Raw genomic sequence first — 24,769 nt, forward strand, 5'->3', positions numbered from 1 at the left:
GATAATATTGAAATGGAAGGAGTATCAGACCACTGCAAATCTACCAAGACCTGGCCGTCCCTCTAAACTTTCAGCTCATACAAGGAGAAGGCTGATCAGAGATGCAGCCAAGAGGCCCATGATCACTCTGGATGAACTGCAGAGATCTACAGCTGAGGTGGGAGACTCTGTCCATAGGACAACAATCAGTCGTATATTGCACAAATCTGGCCTTTATGGAAGAGTGGCAAGAAGAAAGCCATTTCTTAAAGATATCCATAAAAAGTGTCGTTTAAAGTTTGCCACAAGCCACCTGAGAGACACACCAAACATGTGGAAGAAGGTCTGGTCAGATGAAACTTTTATGGAAGAGTGGCAAGAAGAAAGCCATTTCTTAAAGATATCCATAAAAAGTGTCGTTTAAAGTTTGCCACAAGCCACCTGGGAGACACACCAAACATGTGGTCTGGTCAGATGAAACCAAAATTGAACTTTTTTAAATTTTTAAAAAAAAATGTTACCCCTTTTTCTCCCCAATTTCGTAGTATCCAATTGTTGTAGTAGCTACTATCTTGTCTCTTCGCTACAACTCCCGTACGGGCTCGGGAGAGACGAAGGTTGAAAGTCATGCGTCCTCCGATACACAACCAACCAAGCCGCTGCTTCTTTAACACAGCGCACATCCAACCCGGAAGCCAGCCGCACCAATGCGCCGGAGGAAACACCGTGCACCTGGCCACCTTGGCTAGCGTACACTGCGCCCAGCCCGCCACAGGAGTCGCTGGTGCGCGATGAGACAAGGACACCCCTACCGACCAAGCCCTCCCTAACCCTGGCGACGCTAGGCCAATTGTGCGTCGCCCCACGGACCTCCCGGTCGCGGCCGGTTACGACAGAGCCTGGGCGCGAACCCAGGGACTCTGATGGCAAAGCTGGCGCTGCAGTACAGCGCCCTTAACCACTGCGCCACCCGGGAGGCCCCAAAATTGAACTTTTTGGCAACAATGCAAAACGTTATGTTTGGCGTAAAAGCAACACAGCTCATCACCCTGAACACACCATCCCCACTGTCAAACATGGTGGTGGCAGCATCATGGTTTGGGCCTGCTTTTCTTCAGCAGGGACAGGGAAGATGGTTAAAATTGATGGGAAGATGGATGGAGCCAAATACAGGACCATTCTGGAAGAAAACCTGATGGAGTCTGCAAAAGACCTGAGACTGGGACGGAGATTTGTCTTCCAACAAGACAATGATCCAAAACATAAAGCAAAATCTACAATGGAATGGTTCAAAAATAAACATATCCAGGTGTTAGAATGGCCAAGTCAAAGTCCAGACCTGAATCCAATCGAGAATCTGTGGAAAGAACTGAAAACTGCTGTTCACAAATGCTCTCCATCCAACCTCACTGAGCTCGAGCTGTTTTGCAAGGAGGAATGGGAAACAATTTCAGTCTCTCGATGTGCAAAACTGATAGAGACATACCCCAAGCGACTTACAGCTGTAATCGCAGCAAAAGGTGGCGCTACAAAGTATTAACTTAAGGGGGCTGAATAATTTTGCACGCCCAATTTTTCAGTTTTTGATTTGTTAAAAAAGTTTGAAATATCCAATTAATGTCGTTCCACTTCATGATTGTGTCCCACTTGTTATTGATTCTTCACAAAAAAATACAGTTTTATATCTTTATGTTTGAAGCCTGAAATGTGGCAAAAGGTCGCAAAGTTCAAGGGGGCCGAATACTTTCGCAAGGCACTGTAGATGGCATCATGAGATAGGAAAATTAGGTGGATATATTGAAGCAACATCTCAAGACATCAGCCAGGAAATTAAAGCTTGGTCGCAAATATGTCTTCCAAATGGACAATGACCACAAGCATACTTCCAAAGTTGTGCCAAAATGGCTTAAGGACAACAAAGTCAAGGTATTGGAGTGGCCACCACAAAGCCCTGACCTCAATCCTATAGAAAATGTGTGGGCAGAACTGAAAAAGCGTGTGCGGGAAAGGAGGCCTACAAACCTGACTCAGTTATTCCAGCTCTGTCAGAAGGAATGGGCCAAAATTCACCCAATTTATTGTGGGAAGCTTGTGGAAGGCTACCCGAAACGTTTGACCCAAGTTAAACAATTTAAAGGCAATGCTACCAAATACTTATTGAGTGTATGTAAACTTCTGACCCACTGGGAATGTGATGAAAGAAATAAACGCTGAAATAAATCATTCTCTCTACTATTATTCTGACATTTCACATTCTTAAAATAAAGTGGTGATCCTAACTGCCCTACGACACAGAATTTTTACTGGGATTAAATGTCAGGAATGGTGAAAAACTGAGTTTAAATGTATTTGGCTGAGGTGTATGTAAACTACCGACTTCTACTGTATAATATACACAACTAGCTTTGTGTGTGTTCTGTGTTGGTGCAAGTGTGTGTTGATCGTATGCACATGCACCATGCTGCAGCCAGTTGGTAAGCCCTGAAAATGTAGCAGCTCCCCCCATATTCCATGGCATCAAAAGTAGGCCAAGCATGTGCAGCCCCACAGTCAAAGGCGTCTTTCATGTCACAGCTTGCCGCTGCCACCGATTTCATGATGAAACTACATGGTGGTAAATCTCTCTCTGCCTTCAGAGGGAATCAGAAGCACTGGCCAAATAGTCATGACAAGACAGAGAGAGCAGGGTTGTATCTCAATAATTATTACAAGACAGAGAGAGCAGGGCTGTATCTCAATAATTATTACAAGGCAGAGAGAGCAGGGCTGTATCTCAATAGTCATGACAAGGCAGAGAGAGCATGGCTGTATCTCAATAGTCATGACAAGACAGAGAGAGCATGGCTGTATCTCAATAGTCATGACAAGACAGAGAGAGCAGGGCTGTATCTCAATAGTCATGACAAGGCAGAGAGAGCATGGCTGTATCTCAATAGTCATGACAAGACAGAGAGAGCAGGGCTGTATCTCAATAGTCATCACAAGACAGAGAGAGCAGGGCTGTATCTCAATAGTCATGACAAGGCAGAGAGAGCAGGGTTGTATCTCAATAGTCATTACAAGACAGAGAGAGCAGGGTTGTATCTCAATAGTCATGACAAGGCAGAGAGAGCAGGGTTGTATCTCAATAGTCATCACAAGACAGAGAGAGCAGGGCTGTATCTCAATAGTCATGACAGGACAGAGAGAGCAGGGCTGTATCTCAATAGTTATTACAAGACAGAGAGCAGGGCTGTATCCCAATAGTCATGACAAGAGAGAGCAGGGCTGTCTCTCAATAGTTATTACAAGACAGAGGGAAGGGCTGTATCTCAATAGTCTAGAGTGGATTCCTCTCCTTGTCTCTTTTCCATCCAGTATTCATGTGAACTACTTGACTAGTGCAAGGAAATATTTTACAGTTTTTTTCAATTGTTTAAGCACAATTTTGAAAACAGGGCCCGGTTTGTCAAAACACTACACACAATTAGCACAACCCTACACCAAAGTAGCACAACACTTCAGATCATTTGCTAAATGGAACACTTTTGTCAAAACTATACACGACTACATAAAAATAATATTTTGTTACCATACGAAACACACATTTCGTATGACTTCAATCTTTTTGAACCAGTTACACACTGCTGTTGCTAACCTTAAGCACTTTTAGCAAGTCTAATTGTCAGGGATTAGAGTACTGTAAATGAAGTACACAGAGAAAGTGCAACTATACAAACACTACACAAGACCAATGCTGCAGACTGAGGAAAATATCATTTATTTCTCTCCATATACCCAAATCAGTCAACATGTCAACATGGAGAATCACAACAACACATGTCCCAGTTTTCATGCTACTACAGTAGTGTGTATAACACTGTTAGCTCAGCAAACAGACAAACGTAAAATACTGTACCCAGTACAGGTTACAATTACAGTAAACAACAACAACAAACATAAACAATCATCTGAAAAAAACTGACAATATTGCGCAGAAAATACTACAGTAAACATACTATACATTATCTCTTCGCCTAGCTGGATCTGGCCAGAGAATTTCATCAACATCACAAGCAATATCGTCATTAGCAAGACAACGCGGGAAGAACCGTCTTGAATGTCGAATCCATCCTTGCACAGCTGCGGCGTCGACTTGGTCACAGGCGTCCTCCATGGCCTGAATGAGGGGTACCTGAGCCTGGGGCTGGAGATCGTAAACCTTCCTGGCCTGAATGAGGGGTACCTGAGCCTGGGGCTGGAGATCGTAAACCTTCCACCGCCATGCAGAGAAAATCTATTCGATAGGGTTTAGAAACAGAGTATGGTGGAAGGTATAGTACTGTCAACTGTGGATGGTGTTGAAACCAGTTCTGGACCAAAGCAGAGCGGTGGAATGATACATTGTCCCAGATGACCGTGTATTGCATCTGGTGCATTTCATTACCTGCTGTAACGATGTGGTGCAATCGGTCCAAAATGTGAGAATGTGAGGTGTGTTGTAAGGGCCCATTTGGCATGACGGAGGACAACCCCTTGCTGTGAAATTGCAGTGCAAAGGGTGAGGTTAACCCACGTTGCCCTGGGACATTGATTATAGCCCTGTGGCCAATGATATTTCTGCCTCTCCTTCTTGCTTTTGTGAGGTTGAACCCTACTCATCAATACATATGAATTCATGCAGGATTTCCTCAGCATTCATCTGCAAAACTCCCTGAAATACAGTGAAAGACAAGATTGTGTAGTTCAGGATAGAACTAGTATACAATCAATGTAAAGAAGTCATGTGTGCAGTATGCAACATCACAGTGATGTGAACAATACAAACCTCCACATACTCATGCCGCAGCTGTTTGACCCTCTCTGAATTCCGCTCAAAAGGCACTCGATAAAGTTGTTTCATTTGAACCTGATGTCTTTTCAGGATGCGTGCCAGTGTTGACTGAGACCTGATGGACATCATTGAAAATGGGATGGTCACTGATAATGTTGGCTTGTAGTTCTCTGAACCTGATAGCATTATTGAAAATGGCATGGTCACCGATAATGTTGGCTTGTAGTTCTCTGAGCCTGATAGCATTATTGGCCAAAACCATGTTTATTATCTCTCTCTCTCTTGTTCTTGCGTGAATATTGGCCCCCTTCCTCCTTGTCGTTCCCGACCCTCAATCCTATGCAGAGAATAATACATGTAACTTACTGTACAATGTCACAGGAAGGGGTATCACAAGTGCAGATATGGTGCATACAATAAGCAGCTGATTACTGTAACTGTAGACAGATCTTCTGCATGTTTTTCTGTCGAAAAGTCCTTATGACAGATGCCACTGTATATCTGCGAAGATTTGGCTGAACTCTCAGTCCAGCCTCCCTCAGCGGCAATCCGTGGTTCACAACATGGTCCACTAGTGTTGCACCAATGTCATTTGATAAGTTTGGTCCTCTTCTTCTTTGTGCACGTTCTCCTCCTGCTTCAGGTCTTCCTCGACCTCTGGCTCGGCCTCTTCCTCCTCCTCTGTGTACTCCTCCTCTCACCCTCACTCTTCTTCTGACTCCTTCCATTTTGGTTGAAGGCAGGTGAACCTACCTGCTGCATTTTTATAGTGCTTAAACCTGATTGGTGCGTCTACAATTTAGCAATCATGTGTTTGTGCACCTGATGGCTGTGTTTAACAGATTGGCTCATAGGTGTGGTAATTTGACAGTCAGTGCTTTGGAATTGCAAGGAAGTGACATCATGATATACTTCTGTGTCTGATGTATACAAGTGTGTTTAGTGTTTTGCAAATCACTGTGTGTAATGTTTTGCAAATAGTGTGAAGCTGACAATGTGCTTACAGTTGTGCAAATCTAGCCTTGTGTTTTGCTCCTTGAGTGTAAGGTTTTGCTAATTGTGGGAAAAGTTCAATTTTAGTGTGTAAGCAATCGTAAAAAACTGTAATTGAGCAATATTAAACCATATTGCTTTTCACCCACTGTATTTGAAGGGTGACGATACTTGAGACCATTGAGATACATCCATACCTATTTGTCTGAAGGATTCATTTTGTGACTAATAACACGGGCAGAGGGTAACAGTCACGGCTGCGTTCCAATACACAAATTCACATCCTTTCCTTGTTACCACTCAAACTGAATGGGACTTGATACTATAGACAAAAACAAGATGGAAGCCAGTCAATGTAGCTGTTAAGTGTACTTACCTGCTATAAAAGGATGTACTTGTAATGCAATGACACTTCATTCTTGACCTACTGAGTATTTCCCGACAGTGGCCACAAAGTGAAATAAGTGAAGAGTGGAAAGAGAGCTGTTAATGACTGGAACACAGTCTAAGCCTACAGTCATTTTAATGGAGTGACAGCTGCTTTGTAAAGTAATGTGGCCCAGTTGTTCTCCAACTCACTGCACTCAGAGCTGCAGAAACAACCCCAACCGTGGTGGCAGAGTAGTCAGGAGCCAAAAGAGAGGACTCAATAACAACACAATGGAGGGTGGGAGGGAAGGAGAAGAGGAAAAGGAGAAGCAGATGTCGTCAGAAGTTTTTCTCTCTTTCTGCGTGTGTGTGTGTGTGTGTGTGTGTGTGTGTGTGTGTGTGTGTGTGTGCGTGTGTGTGTGCGTGCGTGCGTGTGTGTGCGTGCGTGCAATGCGTGTGTGTGTGTGCGTGCGTGTGTGTGTGTATGTGAGCATTGAGAAGTGGGGGCAGAATCCAGAGGTGGCCTACATACTGTAGATGTGGGTGTGAGCAGTGAGTTGGGATAGAGGTATAGAGGTTTGTTCTAGGTTTGTTCAACGTTCTAGTTTTTTCTTTTCAGGCTGTTGTTTAGTCTATCTCTCTGTTATGAGAGCTCTGTAAGGTCAGGCTGTTGTTTAGACTATCTCTCTGTTATGAGAGCTCTGTAAGGTCAGGCTGTTGTTTAGTCTATATCTCTGTTCTGAGAGCTCTGTAAGGTCAGGCTGTTGTTTAGACTATCTCTCTGTTATGAGAGCTCTGTAAGGTCAGGCTGTTGTTTAGTCTATATCTCTGTTATGAGAGCTCTGTAAGGTCAGGCTGTTGTTTAGTCTATATCTCTGTTATGAGAGCTCAGTAAGGTCAGGCTGTTGTTTAGACTATCTCTCTGTTATGAGAGCTCTGTAGGGTCAGGCTTTTGTTTAGACTATCTCTCTGTTATGAGAGCTCTGTAAGGTCAGGCTGTTGTTTAGTCTATCTCTCTATTATGAGAGCTCTGTAAGGTCAGGCTGTTGTTTAGACTATCTCTCTGTTATGAGAGCTCTGTAAGGTCAGGCTGTTGTTTAGTCTATATCTCTGTTATGAGAGCTCTGTAAGGTCAGGCTGTTGTTTAGACTATCTCTCTGTTATGAGAGCTCTGTAAGGTCAGGCTGTTGTTTAGACTATCTCTCTGTTATGAGAGCTCTGTAAGGTCAGGCTGTTGTTTAGACTATCTCTCTGTTATGAGAGCTCTGTAAGGTCAGGCTGTTGTTTAGACTATCTCTCTGTTATGAGAGCTCTGTAAGGTCAGGCTGTTGTTTAGTCTATCTCTCTATTATGAGAGCTCTGTAAGGTCAGGCTGTTGTTTAGTCTATCTCTCTATTATGAGAGCTCTGTAAGGTCAGGCTGTTGTTTAGTCTATCTCTCTGTTATGATAGCTCTGTAAGGTCAGGCTGTTGTTTAGTCTATCTCTCTGTTATGAGAGCTCTGTAAGGTCAGGCTGTTGTTTAGTCTATCTCTCTATTATGAGAGCTCTGTAAGGTCAGGCTGTTGTTTAGTCTATCTCTCTATTATGAGAGCTCTGTAAGGTCAGGCTGTTGTTTAGACTATCTCTCTGTTATGAGAGCTCTGTAAGGTCAGGCTGTTGTTTAGTCTATATCTCTGTTATGAGAGCTCTGTAAGGTCAGGCTGTTGTTTAGACTATCTCTCTGTTATGAGAGCTCTGCAAGGTCAGGCTGTTGTTTAGACTATATCTCTGTTATGAGAGCTCTGTAAGGTCAGGCTGTTGTTTAGACTATCTCTCTGTTATGAGAGCTCTGTAAGGTCAGGCTGTTGTTTAGACTATCTCTCTGTTATGAGAGCTCTGTAAGGTCAGGCTGTTGTTTAGACTATCTCTCTGTTATGAGAGCTCTGTAAGCTCAGGCTGTTGTTTAGACTATCTCTCTGTTATGAGAGCTCTGTAAGGTCAGGCTGTTGTTTAGACTATCTCTCTGTTATGAGAGCTCTGTAAGGTCAGGCTGTTGTTTAGACTCTCTCTCTGTTATGAGAGCTCTGTAAGGTCAGGCTGTTGTTTAGTCTATCTCTCTATTATGAGAGCTCTGTAAGGTCAGGCTGTTGTTTAGTCTATCTCTCTGTTATGAGAGCTCTGTAAGGTCAGGCTGTTGTTTAGTCTATATCTCTGTTATGAGAGCTCTGTAAGGTCAGGCTGTTGTTTAGTCTATATCTCTATTATGAGAGCTCTGTAAGGTCAGGCTGTTGTTTAGTCTATCTCTCTGTTATGAGAGCTCTGTAAGGTCAGGCTGTTGTTTAGACTATCTCTCTGTTATGAGAGCTCTGTAAGGTCAGGTTGTTGTTTAGTCTATCTCTCTGTTATGAGAGCTCTGTAAGGTCAGGCTGTTGTTTAGTCTATATCTCTATTATGAGAGCTCTGTAAGGTCAGGCTGTTGTTTAGTCTATCTCTCTGTTATGAGAGCTCTGTAAGGTCAGGCTGTTGTTTAGTCTATCTCTCTGTTATGAGTGCTCTGTAAGGTCAGGCTGTTGTTTAGTCTATCTCTCTATTATGAGAGCTCTGTAAGGTCAGGCTGTTGTTTAGTCTATCTCTCTATTATGAGAGCTCTGTAAGGTCAGGCTGTTGTTTAGTCTATCTCTCTGTTATGATAGCTCTGTAAGGGCAGGCTGTTGTTTAGTCTATCTCTCTGTTATGAGAGCTCTGTAAGGTCAGGCTGTTGTTTAGTCTATCTCTCTATTATGAGAGCTCTGTAAGGTCAGGCTGTTGTTTAGTCTATCTCTCTATTATGAGAGCTCTGTAAGGTCAGGCTGTTGTTTAGACTATCTCTCTGTTATGAGAGCTCTGTAAGGTCAGGCTGTTGTTTAGTCTATCTCTCTGTTATGAGAGCTCTGTAAGGTCAGGCTGTTGTTTAGTCTATATCTATGTTATGAGAGCTCTGTAAGGTCAGGCTGTTGTTTAGTCTATATCTCTATTATGAGAGCTCTGTAAGGTCAGGCTGTTGTTTAGTCTATCTCTCTATTATGAGAGCTCTGTAAGGTCAGGCTGTTGTTTAGACTATCTCTCTGTTATGAGAGCTCTGTAAGGTCAGGCTGTTGTTTAGTCTATCTCTCTATTATGAGAGCTCTGTAAGGTCAGGCTGTTGTTTAGACTATCTCTCTGTTATGAGAGCTCTGTAAGGTCAGGCTGTTGTTTAGACTATCTCTCTGTTATGAGAGCTCTGTAAGGTCAGGCTGTTGTTTAGACTATCTCTCAGTTATGAGAGCTCTGTAAGGTCAGGCTGTTGTTTAGTCTATCTCTCTGTTATGAGAGCTCTGTAAGGTCAGGCTGTTGTTTAGTCTATCTCTCTATTATGAGAGCTCTGTAAGGTCAGGCTGTTGTTTAGTCTATCTCTCTATTATGAGAGCTCTGTAAGGTCAGGCTGTTGTTTAGTCTATCTCTCTGTTATGATAGCTCTGTAAGGGCAGGCTGTTGTTTAGTCTATCTCTCTGTTATGAGAGCTCTGTAAGGTCAGGCTGTTGTTTAGTCTATCTCTCTATTATGAGAGCTCTGTAAGGTCAGGCTGTTGTTTAGTCTATCTCTCTATTATGAGAGCTCTGTAAGGTCAGGCTGTTGTTTAGTCTATATCTCTGTTATGAGAGCTCTGTAAGGTCAGGCTGTTGTTTAGTCTATATCTCTATTATGAGAGCTCTGTAAGGTCAGGCTGTTGTTTAGTCTATCTCTCTATTATGAGAGCTCTGTAAGGTCAGGCTGTTGTTTAGACTATCTCTCTGTTATGAGAGCTCTGTAAGGTCAGGCTGTTGTTTAGTCTATCTCTCTATTATGAGAGCTCTGTAAGGTCAGGCTGTTGTTTAGACTATCTCTCTGTTATGAGAGCTCTGTAAGGTCAGGCTGTTGTTTAGTCTATCTCTCTGTTATGAGAGCTCTGTAAGGTCAGGCTGTTGTTTAGTCTATATCTATGTTATGAGAGCTCTGTAAGGTCAGGCTGTTGTTTAGTCTATCTCTCTGTTATGAGAGCTCTGTAAGGTCAGGCTGTTGTTTAGTCTATCTCTCTGTTATGAGAGCTCTGTAAGGTCAGGCTGTTGTTTAGACTATCTCTCTGTTATGAGAGCTCTGTAAGGTTTGGGTGTGCTTTGTTTTGCACCGTGTGGAACTCTATGTGCTGTATAATCTGTGTGTTTTGTGTGATATAAGAGTGTGTGTGTAGTATCTTGTCTTATCTGCAGTTGTTCAGAACAGCAAAACGAGTCAGTGGCTATGACCACTTCCTGTCAGCTGTGTTCAGTACAGTATCACATTTCTCTCTCTCTCTCTGTCAGCTGGGTTCAGCACAGTATCAGTAACCCCCTACACACACACACACCTCTGCACCATCTCTCTCTCTCCATCTCCGTCCCCCTCTCTGTGTGCGTGTCTCTCTCTCTCTCTCTCCCTCCCTCCCTCCCTCCCCCTCTCTCTCTCTCTCTCTCTCTCTCTCTCTCTCTCTCTCTCTCTCTCTCTCTCTCTCTTCTGTGTCTCTCTCTTTCTCTCTGTGTGTCTCTCTTTCTCTCTGTCTTTCTCTCTCTGTCTCTGTCTCTGTCTCTGTCTCTCTCTCTCTCTCTCTCTCTCTCTTTCTCTATCTTGTGGTGTCTTCTGATGTACAACAACAGGAAACAGCTGAAGAGTCTTGTTTGTGAGTTTCCTCTCAGTTCTCTGAAAACGTCCCCATACCTCACAATAACTAACAAGCATGTGTCCCACAAGCAGGTGTGATTGGTTTAGCAGCGATGGGGCTTTAAACACGTGCTGTAAGATGGTGGCCTTTCTTCTCTGCACTCCTTCAACCCTGCATGTCACAACTCAGAGATGACAGTCACTAACGTGGTTGCTAGGCTAATAGTTGGATATGTAATATTACACTTGAATGACTTATAGATGTCCAAATAGGCCTATTTTTCCTTAATCTGTCAGTTCCATTTATTCAGTATTAACAACACCAGCAACATCTACATCTACAACGCTTGAGAAGCTGAATAGAGTTGCTGTACTAACTGTGCATCATTTCAACTCAACACACTCCTAGGATAAACCTACTTTCCACATTGGTGCAATATGGGGATCATGGGACAGTGAAGAAAGAAAAGCATGGGAGAGTTGAGGAACTAAACCTCCAGGTCTTTCTACTGACGTATTCTTTGTGAAATGACTGGTTGGTTTTCTTCCTCTTTGGAGGTTTTCTCCCCCGTCAGCAGAAGGTCACAGTCCACAGAGGGAAATGACCTTCAGTCCTGCTGTGTATGAATGTCAGTGTGTGTGTGTGTGTGTGTGTGTGTGCGTGTGTGTGCGTGTGTGTGCGTGTGCGTGTGCGTGTGCGTGTGCGTGTGTGTGTGTGCGTGGCCAGGCCTCTTGCTAAGCCCAGGGGGTCTATATTTAGGGATGGCTCTGTGGGTGGTGTGGGGTTAGTGGGGCTAACTGATTCCACAGAGTAGGTAGAGGCAGACCACAAGCTGTAACTATCTCTGTCTATGAGTGTATGTCCCCTGTGTCTTAGATGGGCTTATCTGTAAGTACTTTAACTGAAGACCCCAATAGCAGTGAGCCCTACAAATGTACAGAAACAATGTACATATGGAACACCCAGCGTCTACACACACACACACACACACACACACACACACACAATCAAGATAAACGGAATAAAAACTCAAAGGACAGACAGACTGTCTCACTGGCACACAGTATGTTTTTTTTACATTTTTTACTAGGCAAAAGTAGTTAAGAACAAATTCTTATTTACAATGGCGGCCTACCGGGGAACAGTGGGTTAACTTCCTTGTTCAGGGGCAAAATTGTATTTTATTTTTACCATGTCAGCTCGGGGATTCAATCCATCAACCTTTTGGTTACGGGCCCAATTCTCTAACCACTAGGCTGCCTGCCGCCCCAAAGACCTATACCTCTAACCCAATAAGGCTAAATAGCATGAATTCCCCTGTGAGGTATGAGCTGACTGTTGACACAGAGGGAGAGAAAACCCAGTGAGAGACACAGTGAGCCAACACACTGCAATCATCTCCTGTCTGGCAGGAGGGAGCCGGTTGGAGAGGGGATGGTGAAAGAACGAGAGAGGGATTGGGGGAGGGGATTGAGGATGAGAAATCTAGAGGAAGATTTAGCAGGATATTGAAATAGATACTGTAGGGTGAAAAGAGATGGGTAGAGGGGGGGTGGAGAAAGAGAGGGGAGGTATGGGTAAGACAAAAGAGACCAAATGATGGAGCTAGAATGAGATATGGTGAAACAAAGAGAGGGACAGGCAACCTAAACATAACCTCATCCACAGCTGCCATAAAAAGACCAACGCTGGAAAAAGACACAGATAGGATTCCTCATGGTAGGATTTCAGAAAGGCGCTGGCTGCTATTCCAACCCACGCAAGGGCAGCTGCTAAGACACACACTCACATACGTACACACACACACTGCAGGATGTATGTCTCCATGTCTCTATGTCTCCATGTCTCCATGTCACCCTGTCTCCATGTCTCCATGTCTCTATGTCTCTATGTCCCCATGTCTCCATGTCACCATGTCTCCATGTCTCCATGTCACCATGTCACCATGTCTCCATGTCACCATGTCTCCATGTCTCCATGTCTCTATGTCTCTATGTCCCCATGTCTCCATGTCTCCATGTCTCCATGTCTCCATGTCACCATGTCTCCATGTCTCCATGTCACCATGTCTCCATGTCTCCATGTCTCCATGTCTCCATGTCTCCATGTCATGGTTCACATAGAAAACAGTCAATATATTTAAAAGGGTCCGTGAGAAAAAATGACATTTGTTTCACCCTCTCTCAATTCAATTCAATTCAAGGGCTTTATTGGCATGGGAAACATGTGTTAACATTGCCAAAGCAAGTGAGGTAGACAACATACAAAGTGAATATATAAAGTGAAAAACAACCAAAATTAACAGTAAACATTACACATACAGAGGTTTCAAAACAGTAAAGACATTACAAATGTCATATTATATATATATACAGTGTTTTAACAATGTACAAATGGTTAAAGGACACAAGATAAAATAAATAAGCATAAACATGGGTTGTATTTATATGTCTGCCTACGGCAGCCTTTCTCAATAGCAAGGCTATGCTCACTGAGTCTGTACATAGTCAAAGCTTTCCTTAATTTTGGGTCAGTCACAGTGGTCAGGTATTCTGCCGCTGTGTACTCTCTGTGTAGGGCCAAATAGCATTCTAGTTTGCTCTGTTTTTTTGTTAATTCTTTCCAATGTGTTAAGTAATTATCTTTTTGTTTTCTCATGATTTGGTTGGGTCTAATGATTTGGTTGGGCTCTGTAGGGTGTGTTTGTGTTTGTGAACAGAGCCCCAGGACCAGCTTGCTTAGGGGACTCTTCTCCAGGTTCATCTCTCTGTAGGTGATGGCTTTGTTATGGAAGGTTTGTGAATCGCTTCCTTTTAGGTGGTTGTAGAATTTAACGGCTCTTTTCTGGATTTTGATAATTAGTGGGTATCGGCCTAATTCTGCTCTGCATGCATTATTTGGTGTTCTACGTTGTACACGGAGGATATTTTTGCAGAATTCTGCGTGCAGAGTCTCAATTTGGTGTTTGTCCCATTTTGTGAAGTCTTGGTTGGTGAGTGGACCCCAGACCTCACAACCATAAAGGGCAATGGGCTCTATGACTGATTCAAGTATTTTTAGCCAAATCCTAATTGGTATGTTGAAATTTATGTTTCTTTTGATGGCATAGAATGCCCTTCTTGCCTTGTCTCTCAGATCGTTCACAGCTTTGTGGAAGTTACCTGTGGCGCTGATGTTTAGGCCAAGGTATGTATAGTTTTTTGTGTGCTCTAGGGCAACAGTGTCTAGATGGAATTTGTATTTGTGGTCCTGGTGACTGGACCTTTTTTTGGAACACCATTATTTTGGTCTTACTGAGATTTACTGTCAGGGCCCAGGTCTGACAGAATCTGTGCATAAGATCTAGGTGCTGCTGTAGGCCCTCCTTGGTTGGTGACAGAAGCACCAGATCATCGGCAAACAGCAGACATTTGACTTCGGATTCTAGCAGGGGGAGGCCGGGTGCTGCAGACTTTTCTAGTGCCCGCGCCAATTCGTTGATATATATGTTCAAGAGGGTGGGGCTTAAGCTGCATCCCTGTCTAACCCCACGACCCTGTGTGAAGAAATGTGTGTGTTTTTTGCCAATTTTAACCGCACACTTGTTGTTTGTGTACATGGATTTTATAATGTCGTATGTTTTACCCCCAACACCACTTTCCATCAGTTTGTATAGCAGACCCTCATGCCACATTGAGTCAAAGGCTTTTTTGAAATCAACAAAGCATGAGAAGACTTTGCCTTTGTTTTGGTTTGTTTGGTTGTCAATTAGGGTGTGCAGGGTGAATACATGGTCTGTTGTACGGTAATTTGGTAAAAAGCCAATTTGACATTTGCTCAGTACATTGTTTTCATTGAGGAAATGTACGAGTCTGCTGTTAATAATAATGCAGAGGATTTTCCCAAGGTTACTGTTGACACATACTCCACGGTAGTTATTGGGGTCAAATTTGTCTCCACTTTTGTGGATTGGGGTGATCAGTCCTTGGTTCCAAATATTGGGGAAGATGCCAGAGCTAAGTATGATGTTTTAGTATAGCCAATTGGAATTTGTTGTCTGTATATTTGATCATTTCATTGAGGATACCATCAACACCACAGGCCTTTTTGGGTTGGAGGGTTTTTATTTTGTCCTGTAACTCATTCAATGTAATTAGAGAATCCAGTGGGTTCTGGTAGTCTTTAATAGTTGATTCTAAGATCTGTATTTGATCATGTATATGTTTTTGCTCTTTATTCTTTGTTATAGAGCCAAAAAGATTGGAGAAGTGGTTTACCCATACATCTCCATTTTGGATAGATAATTCTTTGTGTTGTTGTTTGTTTAGTGTTTTCCAATTTTCCCAGAAGTGGTTAGAGTCAATGGATTCTTCAATTGCATTGAGCTGATTTCTGACATGCTGTTCCTTCTTTTTCCGTAGTGTATTTCTGTATTGTTTTAGTGATTCACCTCTCCCTCTCTCTCTCTCTCTCTCTCTCTCTTCTCTCTTTCTCTTCTTTCTTTCTCCCTCTCTCTTCTCTCTTTCTCACTCTCTCTTCTCACACTCTTTGATCTTTAAACCAAGTCTTAGTTATGAGAGGACCTGGTTGTAATACAAGTCTGCATACACAGTGAACCCCCAGCCAGGACTGGATCCAACTGGGGTTGAGAGACCTTGTCAAGTCAACCTCTCCTTATAACACCATCTTCAGAACCTATTGATAGACTCACCACACATGTTCCTGAAATAGAGCTGCTGTAGCCTATCTGACCATGGGCTGGCCTGACCTCTGACCCCAGTCTAAATCTATACTGTAGCAATGCACTGGAGGAAAACGTGTTATGAGTTTATCTAGGGCACCTTACTTAGACCAACTCAGTGGCCTCGTGGTTTGAGTGTCCACTAGAAAGTTGGGAGTTCAATCCCTGTCAGTTATATCTAAGACTGTTAAAATGGGACCTGGTACATCTCTGCCTGGCACTCAGCATTAAGGAGATAGATTATGGGTGAGGGCCCTACGATAGACTAATGTCCTGTCCAGGTGTTGTACTTGTATCTCACACTACAGAAGCAGGAAACAGACTCCTATGAGTGATTTTGGTTTGCAGACAAGTCACTGAAGTCACAGACACACAAAGACACAGTTACAGGCAGACATACAAAACAAGACACATACATGTACTATACATGTAGAAGGTAGGCACATACATACGCTCTCTCCCTCTCTCTCCCTCCCTCTCCCTCTCTCCCTCTCTCTCCCTCTCCCTCTCTCTCCCTCCCTCCCTCTCCCTCTCTCTCCCTCTCTCACCCTCTCACTCCCTCTCTCTCCCTCTCACAGACAGACAGACAGACAAACAGACAGACAGACAGACAGACAGACAGACAGACAGACAGGCAGGCAGGCAGGCAGGCAGGCAGGCAGACAGGCGGGCAGACAGGCAGGCAGGCAGACAGACAGGCAGACCTGGAGACAAACCAGCCCAAGCTAGCCTGGCCTGGCCTGCATCAGAGGGGATTGGGTTTGGCCTTTGTCTGTCATTGATACCCTCATAAACACAGAAATAAATAGACTCCAACACATGTACAAGTGGTAATGTACTCACAGATACAGACAGTACAAACCACTGTGCAGGGGACACGCAAGCACAGAAACATTAGCAAACGCATGCAATTGCGCACACACACACAAACACACGCGTGCACGCCCGCCCACACACGCTCTCCCTGTGGCCGGCACACTTGAGAAAGACTGTAATTAGAGCAGCTGCAGCACATCCTTTGTCCTCTAAACACTGGCCACGGAAGGAGGGACACACACACACACACCTGCAGGCCTACACACACACACACACACACACACACACACACACACACACACACACACACACAGAGTCCTGTCATCTCTGACACACGGCTGACAACGGAGAGGACCCCAGATGTGTTCCTCGCCCCGTGATACCTACACACATTCCCTCATCCTGCCTTTGTTCCTGCAGCACAACCATACACACACTCTCCTAGAGTACATACACACACCATTCACACACTAACTATTCACACACACATTCTTATTCCATCAACATTCATCCATTAAATAACACTACCAAACACAACCTAACTATAAAGCACAAACACTGGACTCGACCTGGAGTGAAATGCACCTACTTTCCCACAAGAACCGGATTAACCAGTCGAGTCCTGATCTTTCTAAATCTGGAGACCAACCCTATTGACAGTATCTCTACACAGTAATCAACCACACCTTCCATCAGCCTGACTAATAGGCTGATCTCCACAAAGGCTGCTTTGTCGTTGTGTGAGAACAAGGGAGAGACATTACAATGAACTTTTATCAGCAATTACGGTGAAAGTTAGACATGAGGGCAAGAAGATGACATAACAGCCAAGTTGTTTCATTCTTACTGCATAATAAATGCATTGTGAGCGTAAAACACATGGTAGGCCTTATTTGATTGTCTGTCTCTGTGTTATACAAGCATCGTTCATATACTAACGTATTATCCCAGTTAATGAACATCAATCAGAAAATTAATAGTCCACAAACAGTGCTAAACAGATGGCAGAGACGACCATGAAAAACGTCTTGCTCAAGTGGAGTTGCGAAACTCTTCAAAATCCAGTCCAACGTTGGGCTGGCAAGGCCTCCGTCCGTTAGTGTTGGCTTGTTTGTGTTTCCCAAGATAACATTTTCATATACAACACACCACAGGCCTGAACGGCAGACACACCCTGTGAAACTTTGACCTGGTTCTATTTAGACAAGCTATTCGGGTTGCGTTCGGGACCGTGTAACGTTGCAGAACACTCAGAAAGAAATGTGCTGGGGAGAGCAGACATGAATCTCTGTCGTGTAGAATTGAGAATCAATTCAGCTCAACACGATACATACAGTGCCTTGCGAAAGTATTCGGCCCCCTTGAACTTTGCAACCTTTTGCCACATTTCAGGCTTCAAACATAAAGATATAAAACTGTATTTTTTTTGTGAAGAAACAACAACAAGTGGGACACAATCATGAAGTGGAAAACATTTATTGGATATTTCAAACTTTTTTAACAAATCAAAAACTGAAAAATTGGGCGTGCAAAATTATTCAGCCCCTTTACTTTCAGTGCAGCAAACTCTCTCCAGAAGTTCAGTGAGAATCTCTGAATGATCCAATGTTGACCTAAATGACTAATGATGATAAATACAATCCACCTGTGTGTAATCAAGTCTCGGTATAAATGCACCTGCACTGTGATAGTCTCAGAGGTCCGTCAAAAGCGCAGAGAGCATCATGAAGAACAAGGAACACACCAGGCAGGTCCGAGATACTGTTGTGAAGAAGTTTAAAGCCGGATTTGGATACAAAAAGATTTCCCAAGCTTTAAACATCCCAAGGAGCACTGTGCAAGCGATAATATTGAAATGGAAGGAGTATCAGACCACTGCAAATCTACCAAGACCTGGCCGTCCCTCTAAACTTTCAGCTCATACAAGGAGAAGACTGATCAGAGATGCAGCCAAGAGGCCCATGATCACTCTGGATGAACTGCAGAGATCTACAGCTGAGGTGGGAGACTCTGTCCATAGGACAACAATCAGTCGTATATTGCACAAATCTGGCCTTTATGGAAGAGTGGCAAGAAGAAAGCCATTTCTTAAAGATATCCATAAAAAGTGTTTGCCAGTTTGCCACAAGCCACCTGGGAGACACACCAAACATGTGGAAGAAGGTGCTCTGGTCAGATGAAACCAAAATTGAACTTTTTGGCAACAATGCAAAACGTTATGTTTGGCGTAAAAGCAACACAGCTGAACACACCATCCCCACTGTCAAACATGGTGGTGGCAGCATCATGGTTTGGGCCTGCTTTTCTTCAGCAGGGACAGGGAAGATGGTTAAAATTGATGGGAAGATGGATGTAGCCAAATACAGGACCATTCTGGAAGAAAACCTGATGGAGTCTGCAAAAGACCTGAGACTGGGATGGAGATTTGTCTTCCAACAAGACAATGATCCAAAACATAAAGCAAAATCTACAATGGAATGGTTCAAAAATAAACATATCCAGGTGTTAGACTGGCCAAGTCAAAGTCCAGACCTGAATCCAATCGAGAATCTGTGGAAAGAACTGAAAACTGCTGTTCACAAATGCTCTCCATCCAACCTCACTGAGCTCGAGCTGTTTTGCAAGGAGGAATGGGGAAAAAAATGTCAGTCTCTCGATGTGCAAAACTGATAGAGACATTCCCCAAGCGACTTACAGCTGTAATCGCAGCAAAAGGTGGCGCTACAAAGTATTAACTTAAGGGGGCTGAATAATTTTGCACGCCCAATTTTTCAGTTTTTGATTTGTTAAAAAAGTTTGAAATATCCAATAAATGTCGTTCCACTTCATGATTGTGTCCCACTTGTTGTTGATTCTTCACAAAAAAATACAGTTTTATATCTTTATGTTTGAAGCCTGAAATGTGGCAAAAGGTTGCAAAGTTCAAGGGGGCCGAATACTTTCGCAAGGCACTGTATCTATCTGAAACAATCACTCAGATCTACACATCATCTGCAATGCTCTCTTACCTCTAAACAACATTTCCATCTGCAAGTCTTTCAACTCTACTCTATAAGTAGGCTGACTTTCACCACTACTCAATATATCCATCAACAACAATCTTTCAACTCTACTCTATAAGTAGGCTAACTTTCACCACTACTCAATATATCCATCAACAACAATCTTTCAACTCTACTCTATAAGTAGGCTAACTTTCACCACTACTCAATATATCCATCAACAACAATCTTTCAACTCTACTCTATAAGTAGGCTAACTTTCACCACTACTCAATATATCCATCAACAACAATCTTTCAACTCTACTCTATAAGTAGGCTGACACACCAATATACAATATATCCATCAACAACAATCTTTCAACTCTACATGTAACATTTTGGTAACAGTTTATTTTAAGTAAAGTTCTACCAACATGTCTATCTGCAACAATCTTTTCCCACAGCTAATATGTGTCTTCAAAAACCTCCCCACTCAACATATCACATTTCAGACATTTTTAACACTGAATAATAACACTGACTGAATCCCACCCTGGACCAACATTACCCACGTCCCCCCTCTCCTGGGCTTCATCCCTGGCCAATGTTTTGAGAGCTAAAGCCTGCCCTGGGACCCGAGACCGAACGTCTTCCACCCCCTCGGCTCCTGTCAAACCCGCTCTTCTCCTGTCTTCCCATTTTGTCTTTGTCAAAAAGGAGCACCTTTTTTTTACTTTTTGAGTCAGAGGCCTGGAGAGATTGATTGGAGTCACCTCTTTCTGTTGTGTAACTGCTGGGTGTGTGTGTGTGTGTGTGTGTGTGCGTGAGTGCGTGCATGCGTGTGTGTGTGTGTGTGTAGACAGCACTTTTGGAGTCTGAAAATCCTTGTGTATACACCATCTGTCTGTCTCATCCACTCACGGACCTGCTGATGGAGCCACGTGCATTTCCATTAGGAGGAAAATACCATGTGGGCTTTGAGGCATTAGATGTGTGCAGTCTGAGCAGCCGAGCCTCAAGTTGATAAAGGTCTTAACCTGAGACAAAGCTTCTAATCAGTTTTCTGGCTGGTTCAGATAGAACAGCAAAGACTTCATAGAAGCAGTCTCCATAATCCAGGACCAGCAAACCAAAGATAATTCCTGTTCCAGACAGTCTCGTCACACTTACTGTGGTATAGTGGCTCTATTCCACAGCAACTAGAGTAAAAACATAAACAGCATATCATTTATCACCTGTCAAAGCATGCTATGTATTTCTTGGGAATAATACAGAATTCCTTGCAAGTAGGCTACTATCTGTTCCATACAAGGCAGCCTATACCATTCTATTTTTATGTATTATTGAAATGATGACACTTATTATTGAAAGTGTTGTGTGCAATCCTACTGTATTGTTGGCACTGACATCCCACTCATATTGGAGCCTATTCTATGTACAGCACAGGAGGTTGGTGTGGCGCCTTAATTGGGGAGGACAGGCTCGTGGTAATGGATGGAGTGGATTAAGTGGAATGGTATCAAATACATCAAACATGTGGTTTCCATTTGTTTGATGCCTTTGCTTCCTCTCCGGCCATTGTTATGAGCCATCCTCCCCTCTGCAGCCTGTGGTGTACAGTAAGAGATGACATGAAACAGAACCCTTCTCTACATTCAAAATAACATTCAAAATAACAGTAAAAAGCTTCAGGTTTTTAACGGCCTTCGTATCATATTCTGTTGTATCTTAATAGATGTCAGTCGGCCATTTTGACAGAAGACTACGCTATTCACTTTGTTTGGATATTGATATTCATCTATGGATTCTCATTCCCCGTAAAAAGAAAGACCAGCATCACGGGGAATATGTTGCCAAGATAGGAAATATTTTATTACAGAGAAGAAAAAAAAACTTTTCTTCCAAAATATAGAAATCTGTACAACTTTCGCACAATCAATTTACATGAACTGTACAAATTTACAGCAGTTCATCACAACATACCCAAGGAAAAGAAAATGAACACAATAAAGATGTACTGACATGAAATCACAAGGTAGAGTAGACAGCTTTTCTTCTTGGGTACGCTCAGATTTTTTAAACGTTTTTCTTGTTTTGTAAGTAAAAAAAAAACAAAGGATAAGTCTATCAGTACAGGGCATGGAAACTGATATTTCTTTTACCAAAACCGATTGGTCCTTGCCAACACTCCCATCACAAATGGCTTCACTTAGGAAAATAGTTATCCGTGTTAGAACTAGGAAATGCAAAAGAAATACATCTAAACACCTCAAAACAAATGATTGGCACTTCCCATTGTGTAATGTTATGCATGTATTCTACCATATGGTGTACAATAGCAATAGATTCTAGAATATGTAAAACACCCTAAATGTGAAAGTGGCAAAAATTCAAAAATCATTGATGAATCATTGACGACTACTCCCTTCCCGATTCACGTCTTAACATGCACAGCTTTTCCAGAAGGGTTTTTATTGAATGTCCGAGGCCTGAGTTTGGTAATACATTCCAGAAGAGACTCCTCGCGTCTCAAAAACGTCACAACTTCAACTTGACATATTTAGTGCATTTTATGTGCTATTACCTCCGACTATTCAAAAACACTTTCACAACGTTTCTGAAACCTATGTGCGCAAAGGCTGAATGGATGCATTTACAGATCCGATATTGTGGACCAAATCCAATTGTTTTGGTGGTGGTGTTACTGTTGAGAAAGGGATCAAACAATTTCGGTTTTGTTTCCTTTTTTAAGAATGAACTCAAATAGATGATCGGGATAGATGATCAGACTAGGGCGAAAGGGAGAGGGGGATGAGATGCTACCTCTGTGACTTTAAAATACACATAGCAAAAAGAGGGACAACTTGCTACGTCTGAAACACAGACCAATCTCATAACAACATTGATAGCTGGCATAATGGAAGCAATAGAGGAGCTGCAAGGTTTTTAAAAAGCTGCTTTTCAACCACAACAACAAAGCTCTGGGCTACTCTCTCAGACATGTCCATCTGGCTCATGTGGAGACACTGCTTTTTCCACAGATTGCTGAAGGAGCACCAGGAGAAATGGAGAGAGGGGGGACAGTGAGGAGGAGGGGAGTGGATGAGGGAGGATAGGGTGTGCAGTGCATCAACAACCACAGATCCATTACCCATGATCCTCTGTGCTTAGGGAGCTTAAAGCAGCACATGTTTGGTGCCCAGCCTGGCCAGCTTAGCGGCTAAAAGCCCCGAAACCCCACAGCCTGTCACATCGTCTGTCTGTCTGCAGCGTGACCAACCAGGAATGAGCTACAGGACGACTGACACCACCATCGTCCTATTGCACTCATGTAAACTAGTTCAGTGCTCAGCCTAAGAAACAAAGAAATGTGGACTGTGTACCGTCACTTCCTATCCTTTGACTCCTCTTTGTTGCCTGTCTCTATGTGGGCTCCCAGTGCAGACGGAGTGCGCTGAGTGCATGTGCTGGCTTTGCTCTCCACCGCCAAGAGGGGGTTGGTTGGGTGGAGGTTAGTTTAGAGGGGGCCGGAGGGATTGTAGCTGCCCTGGACGAGAGTATCCGGCCCTGGCCCCCGCACCACCTCCATTCCCTCCCCTGGGGCGAGGAAAGGTGATGTGTGTTACTGCTATCTCCGTACTGCTATTGGGGGAGAGGGTTGGCTGGTTGGTTAGCTGGCTGGGGGTGATATGTGGCACCAGAGGGGCTTCTTGTGTCTGTCTGCCCTGACAGGCACACCTCCAGAGAGGGTCCAGCAGCACCTCGAACCAGGCTGGCTAACATTACGCTGGTTCTCTCTCGGTTCTCCAGAGAATGGCTCATAGGTGTAACATTGAAGTCCTACGTTAGGCAACGCACCCCTCATCCAAACTGAGAGACAGAAGAAAGGAGAGGTGTTGAAAGCCTTGGACCCAGTCAGGGGTGTACAGACTTCCCTTTGGCTACACTCACACACCCCTCGACAGCTGCAGAAAGATCTATCAGAGTTCTATAAGTGTCTCAAATTGCCATCTGTGTGTGTGTGTGTGTGTGTGTGTGTGTGTGTGTGTGTGTGTGTGTGTGTGTGTGTGTGTATTGGGGGGGGGCTTCTGAGAAACGTGCCTTACAAACGGACAACCAGACGCCTAACCTGACACGACACCAAACCGCACCTACCTACCAACACCTGAACGGATCTGAATGAAATGCTTACAGTGTGAAATCTTTTTAAAACCTTCAGTTACTCTCCCAAATTCTATAGAGTGGGGTTTGGCCTGACGTAAGAGCTGTGAGTAATTTACAAAAGAAAAGGAGCTCATGAAAGATGACATTGGAACAAATGGAATGAAGATGGTTTTCTCTAGAAGTACACATCCCACACAATCTAAATGTCAAAAGTGCATTCAATGTCATTTCTTCTGACAGGGCCACAACAACCAAAACAAACGATCCAGATTTCGGTGAAAATATAGTGCCACCTATGCTACACTTTGAATTTGGAGAGGGCCAAAGGTCAGGGTGGGGATGGAGGGATATAAACAAAACGAGAACTTGATTTGAACTTGACTTGAATTTCAAACCAACATTGATCGAAGGGGAGGGGACAAATACCCAGCCCTCCCCAGAAAGTTACACATACATGGTTGGGGGTGTTGGTGGGGTGCGCTGTGACACACTACTGTCCTTAGCAACAGGTGTCACAGCGCATTCCACTGCACTTCCATTATGGGGGGAGGGGCTTCCTGAAGCTCGACGCTGGTATATGGGGCAGCCTCTGGGGGTAAAGAAATACCCTATGGTCCAAAAACGGGGTTTTAGAAGAAAATGACTTAGGGCGTTTCCCCAGAGACTGACCTAGAAACAGGCACAGTCCGGACCTCAGCCCCTTAACTTCCTTCCTAGACAGGAAGTATACCCAATAACAAAAGGAAGTAGATAAAAGGCTGAAATTTAACGGTATGGTTCTTGACAGCAGTTCCTTGAAGCTTTTGAGAGGGTGGTGGGGGTGGTGGTGACATGGTACCCATTGTAACCACGTGGAGAAGAAAGTGCAAAGTCAACAATGATAGATCTGTGTAAAAAAACAAAAACAAAAAGCAGCCCCTTCTCTGCGCTGTTTCTCTGTTCCGTTTCTTGGTTTGTTTTAGCTGCCCCCAACAGCTCCACGCTCCACACAGTCCTCCCCGCGGGGAAAAACACGAAGCCTCCGGTAGATCCCACAACACAACATAACAGACTATGGAGCGAGGAAGGAGAAAGAAATATCAAACCTACAAGGTTTCACCTGGACGATAGGCCACATCCTCTGCCTTTTCTCCTCCTTTTTTTCTCTTTTTCATTTCATTTCTTTTTAGCTTTAAAAAGGTTCGCCATCGACCAACTAGGGCGAAACCCGACGTGGCGGGTGGCAGCCCTTAGCTGGACATAGTCATCATGTTGTAGGC

General features: G+C 43.6%; 1 protein-coding gene across 1 annotated transcript in view; it reads right to left on the reverse strand.

Moving 5' to 3' along the window:
• Window positions 1-21,192: 21,192 nt before the first annotated feature.
• LOC139393216 (protein BTG1-like) overlaps window positions 21,193-24,769 on the reverse strand; it is an 8,748-nt gene continuing 5,171 nt past the window's right edge. Inside the window, exon 2 of the mRNA XM_071141658.1 lies at window positions 21,193-24,769. This exon is cut by the window's right edge and continues 350 nt beyond it. Within this exon, the coding sequence (XP_070997759.1) occupies window positions 24,740-24,769 (30 nt within the window). The 3' untranslated portion in view covers window positions 21,193-24,739.

Source organism: Oncorhynchus clarkii, chromosome 33 (assembly GCF_045791955.1).
Source record: "Oncorhynchus clarkii lewisi isolate Uvic-CL-2024 chromosome 33, UVic_Ocla_1.0, whole genome shotgun sequence".
Lineage (NCBI taxonomy): Eukaryota > Metazoa > Chordata > Actinopteri > Salmoniformes > Salmonidae > Oncorhynchus > Oncorhynchus clarkii.